Below are 13,539 nucleotides of genomic sequence, written 5' to 3' on the forward strand. Positions count from 1 at the left end.
AACTCTGAAATCTTAATCTGGCCTGGGCTGTAGAATGTCAGCTGTGGCTTGAGCACAACGAAAAGCTGTTGAAGGGTTTTACACTGGTGGGTGGAGCGTGGTCGTGGGATTCCTTTTGCATTTTTAAAATGTCATTTTTGGCTGCTGTGTAAAGAATGGATAGAGAAAAGGCAAAAATAGAAACAAATCATTCTCCAATATTTACGGAACATCTACTATGTGTCAGGTACTGTTCTAAACCCTAAAGACAGAATAGTTAACAAGAAACAAAATGAATTTGATGTCCTCTTGGAGTTTTCATTTTAGTTGTTGAGTGAGAAATGAAGCAAATAAATATACATACATATCAGGGGTTGATGTGGGGTAGAAAGGAAACTAAGCTGAGTGAGTGGACATGGGGTGTGAGGGTTTAGGGGAGCAGGTTGGTATTTTCTATGGGACTGTGTCAGGGAAGTCTCCCTCATTTGAGGAAAGACCTGGAGGTAATTAAGGAACGAGCAGTTGTGCTGTTTGGAGAAGAGCATCCCACACAGAGCAAACAGTAAGCCCAAGGTGGGAGCACATCTGGGGTGTTAAAAGAATGACACGGTGACCAATAATGCTGGGCAAAAAATGAGCAAGACGGCAAGTGGTAGGAGGTAGGTAAGGAAGGTAGTGGGGTCAGATCACATAAAGTCTTGAAGGCCATTGTCAAGATTTGCCTTTAACTTTGTGCCAGATGGGAAGAGCTTGGATGGTTTTGAAGAGGCTTGACTTGATTTAGATTAGAAAAGGATCGGGGCGCCTGGGTGGCTCAGTGGGTTAAGCCTCTGCCATCAGCTCAGGTCATGGTCTCGGGGTCCCGGCATCGAGCCCCGCATTGGGCTCTCTGCTCATCAGGGAGCCTGATTCTCCCTTTCCCACTGCCTGCCTCTCTGCCTACATGGATCTCTCTCTCGATCTGTCAAATAAATAACTAAAATCATAAAGAGAAAAGAAAAGAATCACTCAGGCTGCTGTGTGCAGAACAGACTTGTGGGGTTGTGGGGTGGGGATGCTACTTGCATTAATGTAGACTGAGATTTCTATACTGCTCGCATTTGGGGCCACATTAATTTTTGCTATGGGGAGCTGTCCTGTGCACTGACCACTAGATCGCAGGAGCGCCCTTTCACAATCCCAAGTTGTGACAACGAAAAGTGTGTCCAGACCCTGTCAAAATCCCCTGGGGGAGATCAGGTGCACAAAACTCTCCTGGTTGAGGACCACTGATCTAGGTGAGAGGGGGTATTGGCCCAGACCAGAGCAGTAGATGCAGGGGTGGGGAGAAGGGGGGAGATTCTGGGTGTATATTGAAGACAAAACACGCAGGATTTGTAAATATATTAAGTGTGGAGTGTGCGGAAAAGACAAGAGTTGGGATGATTTTTCAATTTTGGGGGCCCGAGGCCCTGGAACAGTGACATTACCACTTGCTAAGATGGGAAAGACGACGGGAGAAGCAAGTTTGATGGGCAACAGGTGTTTGTTTCTGGAGATGGTGGCTGAATCCACATGGGGATGCCCAACCAGCAGCTGAACACACGAGTCTGGCATTCATGGGTGAGGTCCAGGCTGGAGGCACAAATATGAGCACCGTTAGGACATAGGGTTCAAGCTCTGAGAAGAAGTGGGCTTACCTACGCAGTGAGTATGGACAGAGGTGTGTTTGGCAACATGATAAGGCAGCTTCATGATATCTGTCCCCCAGTATTTGTCCTGTGAGTATGGATGGGAGTGTGTATGGGACTTAGGACTTGCTTTTAACCAGTAGAATTTGGCAAGGTAAGAAGATGTCACTATTATGATCTCATTATATTAAATCAGACTGTTTTACGGATTGGAGTGAGAGGCTATCCTGGACTTGAAGAAGCAAAGAGCCAAGTTTGGAAACACCTGTGGAGAGAGTTATACGGCAGGAAACTGCAAGCAGCCTCTGGGGGCTGAGGATGGCTTCCAGTTAACAGCCTGGAGAATCTCCCTGGCCCGCCCCAGCATGGGCTGCCCCCCAAATCACACAGCTACAAGGAAATGAGTTCTGCCAACACCCGAGTGAGTTTGGAAGCAGAGCCTTCCCTAGTGGAACCTGCAGGTGAGAACACAGCTTGGTGGGTGCCTTCTCTCCTCTTTTGAGTGAGACCCAGAGCCGAGGACCCTGGGTTAAGCTGTGTCTGGCCTCCTGACAGCTAGAGATGGAAGGATAGTAAACTGAGCTGTTTAAAGTTACTAAACTTGTTGTTATTTTTTATGAAGTAACTACTAAAAACAAAACAAGAGGCCCAAAATGGAGTTGCTTATGCTAAACCCCATGTCCCCCAAACCAGACTTAATTATGATTTCAGCTGTCCCAGAAATGGAATCTGAGCCCAGGCAAGCAGACACCACCTGATCCCCACTCCCTCAGACCCCTGCCATCCCCAGAAGCCAAGTCACCTGGCCATAACCAACCTGCTTTGTTTGCCTGACGTGACTTCCTTGCTCCTCTTCTCTTCTGCCTATAAAAGTCTTTGATTTTGTACTGCTCCTCCGAGCTCCTTTCAGTCTGCAAGCAGGATGCTGCCCATTTTGTGAATCATTGAATAAAGCCAATAGGTTCTTTAAAATGTACTCAGCTGAATTTTTTTTTTAACACAACAGAAAACTCAAGCAGAAGGTCCGAGTCCCAGAGCATAGGACTGATGTCTAAAGGTCAGGAAGCTCAAAAAAACCCAGCCAGGAAAGGAGCCATCATCACTCACCAGTGTTGAAGAGGAAGGGAGAGCCAACATCACGATGAAAAAGATAGAATATTTCCAGAGAAGTGGAGGGACTTCTATGTCTATAGGACTGACAGGTTGAGTCATTTGGATCTGAGGGTTAATCATTGGATTTGGCAACTTGGCGGTGATTAGCGATCTTGTAAAATATCTGTGTAGGTGTAGTCATGGGACCAATGACTGTTAACAGTGTCTGAAGTGCAAAAAAAATTTCAGGGTTTGGATTCAAATGGGAGCAGTGGATATAAAGAGCAGTGAGCAAGTCTGACTTCTGTTTTGGAGATCAAATCAGTTGGTTTTGCTGATGGATTAGATACGAGAAAATGGAAAGGGGGAATTTATCCCAGGGGCTGAGGCTTTAGCCAGTAGGAGGTGGGGATGCTGTTTACTAAGATGGGGAGACTGGGACAGGAGAATGTTGAGGAGGGAGCAGGATAGAAATCATGGTGAAAATAAGACTCCTGTTACATATTCATGGAGAAATATGCTCCAGGCAGCTGGCCATGTAATTCTCAGCTCCAAGGGTGGGTTAGGATTAAAGACGTTAACTTCAGAGCCTTCAGCTTCTACAAAGAACTTAAATCAATGATGCTGAATGGAATCGGCGAAAGCAGTGGTTTTTAAACTGGGGCTGTGAGGCAAGGAGTTTTGCTCCCAGGGCCGATTGAACAATATCTGGCAACATTTTTGGTGGTCACCACTTGGGGGGGTTGCTGCTGGCATCTAGTGGCTAGAGACCAGAGATGCTGCTAACTGTCCTGCAGGGCACAGGACAGCCCCACAGCAGAGAATCAACCACCAGGTATCAATAGTGCTAGGTTGCGAAAGCCTGATCGAGGGAGAGAGAGAGAGAGAGAGAGAGAGAGCGAACGCATAGCTACAGAAGACCCAGAATCAAGCTCTTCAAAGGGGCGGAGATGAAATAGAGAAGCAAATTGAGAATACAGGTCCAGGATGGTAGGAAGAGAAACCAAGTGATTAAGAGGGCACTAAGGAAGCGGGAACCTAGAGACACCGAGTACATCCACGTTTGCTAGTGATAGGCGTGTATGGTGCATGGACCGCCTATGAGAATTCACACACCTTGCACATTTTTAAGTGGGAATCTGAAACTTTTTAATCATAAACTTTTCATCACAATATATGTATATTTTATTAACTAGGTGTTGAAAATATTAAACATTTAAAAAATGAGATAGAGGGCACCTGGGTGGCTCAATGACTAAGCAGCTGCCTTTGGCTCAGGTCATGATCCCAGGGGCCTGGGATGAAGGCCCACATTCCTGATCAGCAGGAAGCCTGCTTCTCCCTCCGGGCTCTCCCTACCTGTGTTCTGTGTGTGTGTGTGTGTGTGTGTGTGTGTGTGTGTGTCTCTCTCTCTACCAAATAAATAAATAAATCTTTAAAAAGAAAATGAGATAGGAAAGGATCGACTTCATTGGAATAACATTTGCTTGCTACAAGTTGATTTTTTTTTTAAAGCAGAACAGTCTCATTTTTTGTTATTTTATTTCCCAAACCACACTGGAATGGAATGAAACCATTGAAATCCTTACTTGTGCCTTTCCCTATTATGTCCCTAAAAATATGTAGTTTAATTTAAATATGAAGGAATGAGTGTCACTAACCAAAACTGATTGTTATTCTGATGTCAGAGCACTTCCAACATCTGCCCTAATCCCCTTTCCGATGTTAACCTTTACCCTTAATAAGGAGAGGAAGCTCTAAAGGTGGAGCCCCAGGACTGCCCACAGAAGGGCATTATTTGAAACATAACTGGTATTTCAACTTTGGTATCAGCCCAAGTCCTACACTCTAATAAGATCTGAGAGGAGTGTCTTGATCTTCCAGGAAGAAGAGGAGTATCCTGATATCAGACCCAAGAATGGGCTTATCATCGATCCTACAGAGCACACATGGAGTTTGGATCTGGAAATGGACTCCCTTAAAATGATCTGCACATAAGGATTCTTTATAGAGATTTTTCAACTACCCTTGGGGACATGGTACCCTACACCCTCAGGTGTAGACAAATATTTTATAAGCTATGCTGGGAATGAGGTGGGGAGAGAAATATGGAGGTTGTTATAGGAAGATAGAAGGTTAAAGGAAGTCTTTGTTTTGTTTTTTTTCCTTTTGTTTTTAAGAAAAAGGTCATTTGTCTTCTGACTGGAAGGATCCATTGGAACGAGAACTTGATATTGACCCTGGGAGTGGAGTCCTGGAGAGGGCTGGAGGGAACAAATCCCAGACACAAGGAAGAACAAACCCCAGCTGGGGATGTCTGCTCTTCTCAATAAACCTGCTCTGTCTTCAACTCTTTCTGTGTTTCTTGTACATTTCTCCAATTACCATGTAAATTCCATGATGCCAGGGACTTTTCTGTGTTGTTCGCCACAGATTTACAAACACTCAGGGCAGTGTGTAGCACTGACTAAATATTTGTTGAGTAAATGTCTAAAAACAAATTAAAAATGGATAGAAATGTAGGTATAGATTTGATTGGGTGGTGGTAAGATAAGGAAATTCCTACACAAAGGGATTTTATTTTCTTGAAGTGTGACACTAGTGATGAAGTTTTGGAACACAGGTGAGGTTTGGTGGGGTGAGGTCCAGAGCCGATGACCAAGAAAGGATTCTTGAGACGTCTTAGGTGCAAATGGTGGTTTTATTAAAACACAGGGACAGGACCCAGGGGCAGAAAGAGCTGCTCAGACAGAGGCATGGTTGACTGGGAGCTGAGGAAGGTGAGGACAAAGGGGGTGTCCAGAAGGACTGTCATATGCTAAAGAAGAATTTCAGGATAAGGGAGACCTGGTTATTGTCAAGTCAAGGCTGTTTTTGCCTCTCATGGGGGAAAGCATGAAGACAGTCGGGAGTTTCCTGGAGATATGTTACATTCCTCCTATCACACATCCTTGTCAGTGGGCTTTGGGCTTAGAAGAAATTCAGTTTTATTACACTTCCCTCCCCCTTAGCCTCCCACAATTTTATGGAGGGGAGGGTGATGTTAGGGCTTCCGGAAACTGAGGTATGGGTCTCTGGAAGTCAGGCTATTGATGAGAAAGCTTCTTCCTTCCTTGTAAGTCGCTAGGACATTCGTAGATGGAGGTAGACTCCTGTCCTGCAGGACTGGGATCTCTATCAGTTAAGCATCGTTTTTCCTTTAGGGCAGCCAGGAGTGCATGAGGAATGTTACACATATGGCATGGGGAGAGGGTGTAGGGTGCCAGTTTCTGCTTTGTCCTAAGCTTGCCTTCTGCTCCCTCATCCCTGGGACAGGAGCTGGGAGTGAGGTGACATAGTTCAGAAGAGGTGGGGGTAGGGATTGTTGAGGCAAGTCTTAAAGGTGTGAAACGGTCATCCATTAGAGGGAAAGCAAACTCACCGGAGAGACAAGGGAGTTTGAAGCCAGGGTTGACTATCCACTGGAGAATTGTGGTCAAGTGTTTTAAAGTACAGCAGGTTGGCTCAGCTGTATGATTCCTTCCTGGTTTCTGGTGCATGCCGCTGGCATTGGTAGAATCATTTGTAAAGAAACAAAGCAAAAGAGGATAAGCCATTCTTTCAGAAACGATGATGAATCAAGTTTTGAACATGCTGGGTTTTGAGGCACAGGTGGGACATCAGTGAAATAGCATGAGTAGGTAGTCAGTTACACGGGCCTGGTGGGTAGGAAAGAAACAGATGGTCGTGTATCAGTGGGAGAGATGTTGGCTAGGGAATGGGAGCTGAAACCAAGGGCACAGTTGATATCACCACAAGAGAGGGTAGCTTGGAAGAGAAAGGTTAACTGAACCCCCAGGGAAACCCTGATGGGAATGTCACATGCATTTCTCAGGCATGCCAATGTTGACACAGATTACTGTAACTCCTGGGGGCCAGAAGCCATGTCTTTGAGATTCATTCATTCTCTGCCTCTGGCATAGCGTGGGCCACATTGAAGGTAATTCTAAAATTCATTCCGATTTGATTTCATTGTACTTTTCATTTACCAGAATCTTGTCATGGTTTGCTAGTGTATCATTTTCTCAAAAAGATTAAATAAGGACCATTTTACAAATATGAGATGAATGCCTGAAGGGATTTTGTTTAATTCATTCATTAGCTCGGGAACCACTAAGATGTTACCACCACTTCAAGCAAGAATCTCAAGGCAGACACATATACAATCAGTAATACTTAAACGAATTTGCTTTGATAGATGCAAATAGATATGCAAATAGAATGCAAATGGATGCAAAACTGCCTTCTACCAAAGGAAAGGGGGTCAACTGTACTTCCAGTGGACAAAATACATTTACATATAGCTAGACAAGATCATCTGCATCCACATCAATTATGTACAATCTATAGAGTTGCAAAATAGCTCAAAGACAAGAAAGGCACAGAATATCCCATAGAATTGGTCAGCCCAGAAGGGTACATGAGACAACACCTGTTTTCCCTTGGAAGACACTATAATCTTTTAGGTTCATTTCAATGTCTTTCGTGATTTTGCCTATGCTTTAAAAGAAAAAAAAGTTACCCTTATCATTCTTATTAGTTTGAAAAAAAAACTAATAAAGTACTAGTCTGTTATAAAATACACATGGAAGAATGTTCTGGCACTATCATACCCAATTTGGGGTACTAACTGATTAGGAAGATGAGGCAGAATTTGGGTGCCCGTAAAATGAGTCTGTTTCCGGTTGGAATGGGAAACATTTAAGAATCAAACTAAATGATCTCAAATCCACTCTGGAATGAAACAGGTTATAAGGAAAATACAGAAGATGTTGAAATGGACCTGTTGGCTCATTTTGAGCTTTCCTGGTCGAATGGAGACCTCTACCATGATGCTTGTCCTCCATGTCCCACCCGTCCCATACCTGCTATCCTGGCACCAAAGGGCCACCAGACTTTAGGCTCAGTCTGCAGTTCCAAATGGAAACCCTCTGTTCCCACAGTAGTGGACAGAATGACTCTGGTTGCTGGTGGAAGCGTCAGCTGCTTTAGTCCAACAGTTCAAGAGAGGATCAAAAGAGCATGAGGACGGTATTGGAAAAAAATGCTCGGACGAATTTCCAGAACACAATATTTCTCTTTGCAATTTTTGAGTGTTCTGTAGCCAACCTGCCAAAAAAAAAAGTGAAAACTATAAATAGAGAGGAGTGGGAAGAAGAAATGAGGACCTGTCACAGTGCCAGGAAAAATAGGAAACTGAGAATTTTCCAGAGATTCAGAGTCAAAGGGGGTTAATATTTACTTAGAAAAGAAGTCGTGGGCACAAGCTCTAGGATGAAATGAAGGCAAGAGAGGCAAGTTAGGGAATCGAGAGAGAGAGAGAGACTTGAAGATAAAAAAAAGTCAACTTAAAGTCTCATTCCTCATTAAGGAAAGTACAGATCAGAGAAGAGGGGAGAGACTGGGATATAGTTGATCGCCGATTGTGTCTGGCTCTGATTAGAAGCTTTGTATCCACTTTTTAATTTCATCTTCCAGCCTGTTTCCTGGATTCCAGCTTCTATTTCCTATGAAATAGGTACCATCACCAAAGACGAGAGTCAAACATGTAACAGTAGTCAAATCTTTAACAGCGCGGACAACTAACTAACCAAAAGCTGGCATGGGGATCCCTGCAGAGTCAAGTGTTACACGCCCAGTGCCTGGATCGCAAGGCCATGGTAGGGATCTTGGGAAGGGTTCAGGGTAGGGAGACACACAGCAGGTTCTGGCCAGAGGCCAGTCACCAAACTTTGTGTGGCTGAAGGGGTGTGTACCAGCTGAATGTCAGCTCCCAGATGAAACTGAGGGAAATGTCCTTTGGGAAGGTTTCTGCTGACTCTCTGCCTTTCCTTCATCCTCCCCAGGGTGTTCCATTAGCATTTGGGGTCTGGGGTCTTGCCTGTTGCTCCTGGCTTTGGTGGGCCACACCACTGCCACAGCCAGGGCTCCAAGTGGCAGTGCACTGTATGGGGTCTTCACTGTTCCATCCTGACTCTCTTGGCTCCTACTGATCGCTGGAGCCAAGCTCGGCGGGGGAGAAGCCACGCTCCCAAGTGGGTGCGGGGGCTAAGGGCGGAAGCCGGGTTCCCACAGAGGACTCTGCGCCCAGGCGGATGCAGTGGCGGCGCACGGGGACCTGAGGCCTGACACCAGGACGCGCCCCCCACTCTGGACAACCGGCCGCAGAAGTAAAGGGACAGCATCCCGCCACGGCTATGCTTCCCACGGGACAATCTCGGAAGAAGGTCCTGGAAGAGGCTCGCAGGCCGATTTTCCGAGGGAAACGGCGGGCTGGGGAGGGAGCGCCCCTGACCCTCCCCGCCCTCCCCTCTCCCGCTCATCCCACATCACCAGCGGCGGGGCTGCTCCGCAGAAACTTACGCGAGGTTGTAGTGTCGCCCTCCCGACGCATGGGGGCAGCATCACCTGCTGGCTCGGCGGCAGCGGTCCGCACCCCTCTCTTGGCGGAGGCAGGCGAAGGCGGGCCTGCGGCGTCCTCTTTCATTGGCCGGGGGACGGACGCTGCCATGTTGGAGGAAGCAGTGCCTTCAGTACAGTGGAAACGCGGTGGCTTCACCGGTAGCGTCGGGGAGCGCAGCCTCCTACCTTTCCTCCTCGCTCGAGTGTCGTCGGTGCTGAGAGGCGGCGGCCGGCGGGATGGAGAGAAGTAGGATGAACCTGCCCAAGGGGCCGGACACGCTCTGCTTCGACAAGGACGCGTTCATGAAGGTGCGCGCCAGGGCTCTGCTCCTCGGAGCTGGGCCGTGGGTGGCCTGCCCTCCTTGGCCCTCCGGGGCCTCTCCTCGGGCTTCTCCTGCGGGCTTCCTGGGCCCTCCCCGCCCCGTACGGGTCCTCGGCGGGGACCTCACTGCACTTCACAGTGAGTCTCTTGGCCTCGGGTGGGCTAGGTGCAGCCTGGAGAAAGCACTCCTGTGAAATCGTGCACATTGAATGAAAAGGCCTGGGCGCCTGGGTGGCTCAGTGGTTAAGCCGCTGCTTTCGGCTCAGGTCATGATCTCAGGGTCCTGGGATCGAGTCCCGCATCGGGCTCTCTGCTCGGCAGGGAGCCTGCTTCCTCCTCTCTCTCTCTCTGCCTGCCTTTCTACCTACTTGTGATTTCTCTCTGTCAAATAAATAAATAAAATCTTTAAAAAAAAAGAAAAGAAAAGGCCTGAAAGTTCAGGGCAAGTGGTTTTGAGCTAAACGTAAAAGCCCCGGACCCGTAGGACCCGCCTCTGGTACCGTGCGGCACAGTCAGACCGCCACTCCCCCAGCCTGACAGAAGCCTCCCAGTGCCTTGTGCCTAGAAGCTCAGCGACTGTGCGTTGAACACATCTCTGAACGCACGTACTTACCAGGAATCGGGTCAAAAAGGCACTTAACCGGGACGCCTGGGTGGCTCAGTTGGTTAAGCAGCTGCCTTCGGCTCAGTTCATGATCCCAGCGTCCTGGGATCGAGTCCCACATCGGGCTCCTTGCTCGGCAGGGACCCTGCTTCTCCCTCTGCCTCTGCCTGCCATTCTGTCTGCCTGTGCTAGCTCTCTCCCCCTCTCTCTCTCTGTGCTAGCTCTCTCCCCCTCTCTCTCTCTGATAAATAAATAAAAAATCTTAAAAAAAAATGTAAAAAAAAAGGGCACTTAACCTAACGTTTATGCCTGACTTTCGTCTTAAGCTCAGAATGAGAAATCTGAAAGATTGTACTGTCTTTACTGGTTCTGGTCCAGTACTACAAAGCATACCAAGCTCCTTTTCTAAAGTTGCCCTACTTCTCTTGGTGAGGTCAGCCTGAAGCTGGCAGCAGATAACTGTAGGACATAAACTTACAGAATAGAAATTTAAACTGAAAAGACTTTACTGACAGGAAAAGATCATCAGACATAGCCTTGAAAATGTCCCAAGGATTGAATCAGAGCCAGGAGGAGCTTTATCTGTTTTCTGTATCCCTCTGGGTCTGTACTTAAACTATCAAAACATATATGTTTAATTTCTAAGGATTGGGATTTAGTAGCTGGTTTCAGTGTTAAAAAGTTTTGGCTCTGTAGGTACCTAAAATTCTGAAAAGAGTTTGAATTTCTTACTTTTTTATGGCTTCAAGTCATAATATGTTTTTTTCTTTTTTGGGTTAACCAGCTAGTTCCTTTTTGATACTTGCATTTGAAAGACCCTCCCCCCCCCCGTCGTTAACTAATTAACTGCTCTTTTGTTGTGTAAGAGTACCCCTCCTCCCCTTGTAATGAAAAGACCCTTCCCCCAGGGTTGAATTCAATGTAACTGCTCTTTTGCCTTTCTGTAACCACTTGGCTTTTAGGGCATGAGACTTGTCTCCTGTTTGAACAAGATACCTTCTCCTAATAGCAGAGGCAAGGTCACGCAGGCAAGGGGGCTGCATGGTCAGGTAGGTCACGTAGACAAGGGGCTGCATAGTCAGGTATGCAGGATGTCTTTCCGCTGAGTAATAAGGTCAAACTTCCCCTCTTTGTTTCCCCTTCCCACCTTTCTCTTCGCGTGAGGGGGTCTTCCAAAGCCAATCCGCTAACACCAAGTATGCCTTTTTTCAAATGTTCAAATTGTCAGCCAATCGGCCCCTTCCCATCCGGGACTTGTTTGTACCTGTCTATAAAAAACCGGCACCACCCAGCCAGGTGTGCTCAGCTAGCAGGAGCTGCTGACCACCCGCAGGCGCCTGTGCTACAATAAAGAAACTCTTGCTGTTTGCATCCTGTGGCAGTGTTGAATTCTTGGGTAAGGGGATCCACGGGTCTTTCAGCATTCAGATCACATCTCCCAAACTCTGGCTTTAAAAGTGCTTATGTCTGGATCCTCTGCGGTGTGGCTATATCATTTTTAATATGTAGGGATGTCTAGATGAAGGTATATTGTACTCTTGTTCTTGTATGGTGATGTTAAGCCACTGTAATAAAAGGTGTAAAGTGAATGGAGTGTCTGAAGGAGAGCACAGAGTGAATTCTCGGATCCAGAAACCTTTTGTTAACGAAGGACACGTGATGAGGAGAGAGGTCATTGGAAGAAGAAAAGGCACACACATAGACTTAAAGAATGTCAAAGCACGGAAGTCTTTTTAGCTTGTCTGTCTTTGGACTTCGTCAGGCTTTCTTTGGGCCTAACACTAGCATTTTCTCACACTTCCTAGCCCTGCCATTTTTCTCACTCTGAGCTGACAGAATGCCTTTGGCCAAAGCAGCTTCAGAAAATAGAAATCTCAAAATAGCAGTTCTAAAGTAGGACTTAGAGGTAGGGAGAGAGCAAACTGGGAAAGTGGCTAGAATGCCAGCAATTCCATATTCTTTCAAAGCTCTGAAATTTCTGAATATAATGTACAATTTGTAGTGTTAATGAACATGACCCCTTTATACATAGAAGGAAAATACATGGAACAGCTGTTCTGTGTAAAGTGGTATTGATCTTCTATGTGGGAGCTGGAGATAAAGGTTATTTGCAATTTGTGTTTCCGTCAGAGAGATGTTTTGTTAAGTTACAGTTCCGAGGCAGAAATAAGCGGAGAGCTTGCTGTCGGGGTTGTATTTCTACATAGGTGTATTGTTTGGCACATTTTGGAATGAGACTGGGATGGTAGAAAGGGAGATGGGGTGGGGCTGCGGGTTGCACCTTGGACACTGCATACATTGAGGGATCCACGTTGATGCAGTCTTCATGGTAGAGCTGCAGTCAGGTTTACAGCAGGAAGTTGCATGGTCATACCTGTTGAGTGCGAGCTGACTGGTGGCAGGAGACTACTTAAAAAGTCATGTTTATGAGATCTAATAAGAAATAGAAGAGGAAAGGTATGCAAAAGAGGTAGGTGATCAAAGTGCAGGAATGGCAGATGGGGAAGGGTCACCTGGGGCAGAGGCACTGGCAACATCATACTTTGTCGGCTTAGAAATATGAAAATCCTTTGGGTTGACAGCCAACTAATAGATGAGCAGGACATAAGGTATTGGTAGTAGGGGGAGAAAGTGGCATAACAGATAAATTAGACCATTTACATGGGTGTGCTATTAACATCACAAGTAGCCTTCCTCTTTCATCTCCAGTCTACAGAAAAATTAGCAGCCATCCCACGGGACCTCCTCCATCCGGCTGATCATGATCCCATTCTTGTATTTGTCCCCTTCTCCTCCTCGCCTGGTACGGGGAGGGGCTCTCCTTCCTCCTCGGGTTCGGTCTCCACTCTGGCTTAGAGTCCATGCCCTCCCGCCCTTCCAGGAGCCTGGAGGATCCTCTCCCCTGCACTCCTTCCCATCACGCGCTCCTGTTTGATCCTCTCCCACTTGACTGCCCCACCTCTAGGTATTGCCCTGTTACTGTCGCGCATCACAGCCAGTGCTCAGAGGTTGACTTGACTTTCCCACCTTCCACCCTTCAGGCCCTGTCATTCCACTAAAGAGTTCTTACCAAAACTGTTTCTAAGTCAGCGCACCTGACCTTTCTCTGTCTCCTTACTCGACATCGCAGTAGACCAAATGCTCTACATTGCTTCCTGTCTTTTTTCTGCCTCTCTGATGTGTCTCCTGTGCAAAGTCATGCTTCTGGTAGCCACTGAATGCTGATTATGGGCTCAGCCCCGTGTTCCTTTCTTTCCCTAGATGACCTTTTGTGCAGCTTCATGACCACCTATCAGCAGGTAAGGCAGATTCCTGTCTCTGGCCCACACGCCTCCTGAGCACCAGTTCTGTGTATCGGACTTGCTGACCTTTCTTCTCGGATGTGTCTGTGGTCCCTCAGACTCATCAGGTTCAAGACAAAATTCATGAGC

General features: G+C 46.8%; 1 protein-coding gene across 16 annotated transcripts in view; it reads left to right on the plus strand.

The window, feature by feature from the left end:
• The first annotated feature begins 9,290 nt into the window (after window positions 1-9,290).
• Window positions 9,291-13,539, plus strand: part of LOC309853124 (conserved oligomeric Golgi complex subunit 2-like) — a 34,309-nt gene continuing 30,060 nt past the window's right edge. For 13 of the 16 annotated variants that reach the window (XR_014305515.1, XM_082710925.1, XM_082710926.1 and 10 more), the window contains exon 1: window positions 9,291-9,491. Coding sequence is in view for 4 of the 16 variants with exons in the window: in XM_082710925.1 (XP_082567051.1) it covers window positions 9,420-9,491 (72 nt within the window). In the remaining 12 variants the exon portion in view is untranslated. The remainder of the gene's footprint in view (window positions 9,492-13,539) is intronic. The other 3 variants (XR_014305516.1, XM_082710921.1, XM_082710922.1) reach the window with 3 other exon arrangements.

The sequence above is a fragment of the Mustela nivalis genome, assembly GCF_964662115.1.
Source record: "Mustela nivalis genome assembly, chromosome: 18".
NCBI classification, from domain to species: Eukaryota; Metazoa; Chordata; class Mammalia; order Carnivora; family Mustelidae; genus Mustela; species Mustela nivalis.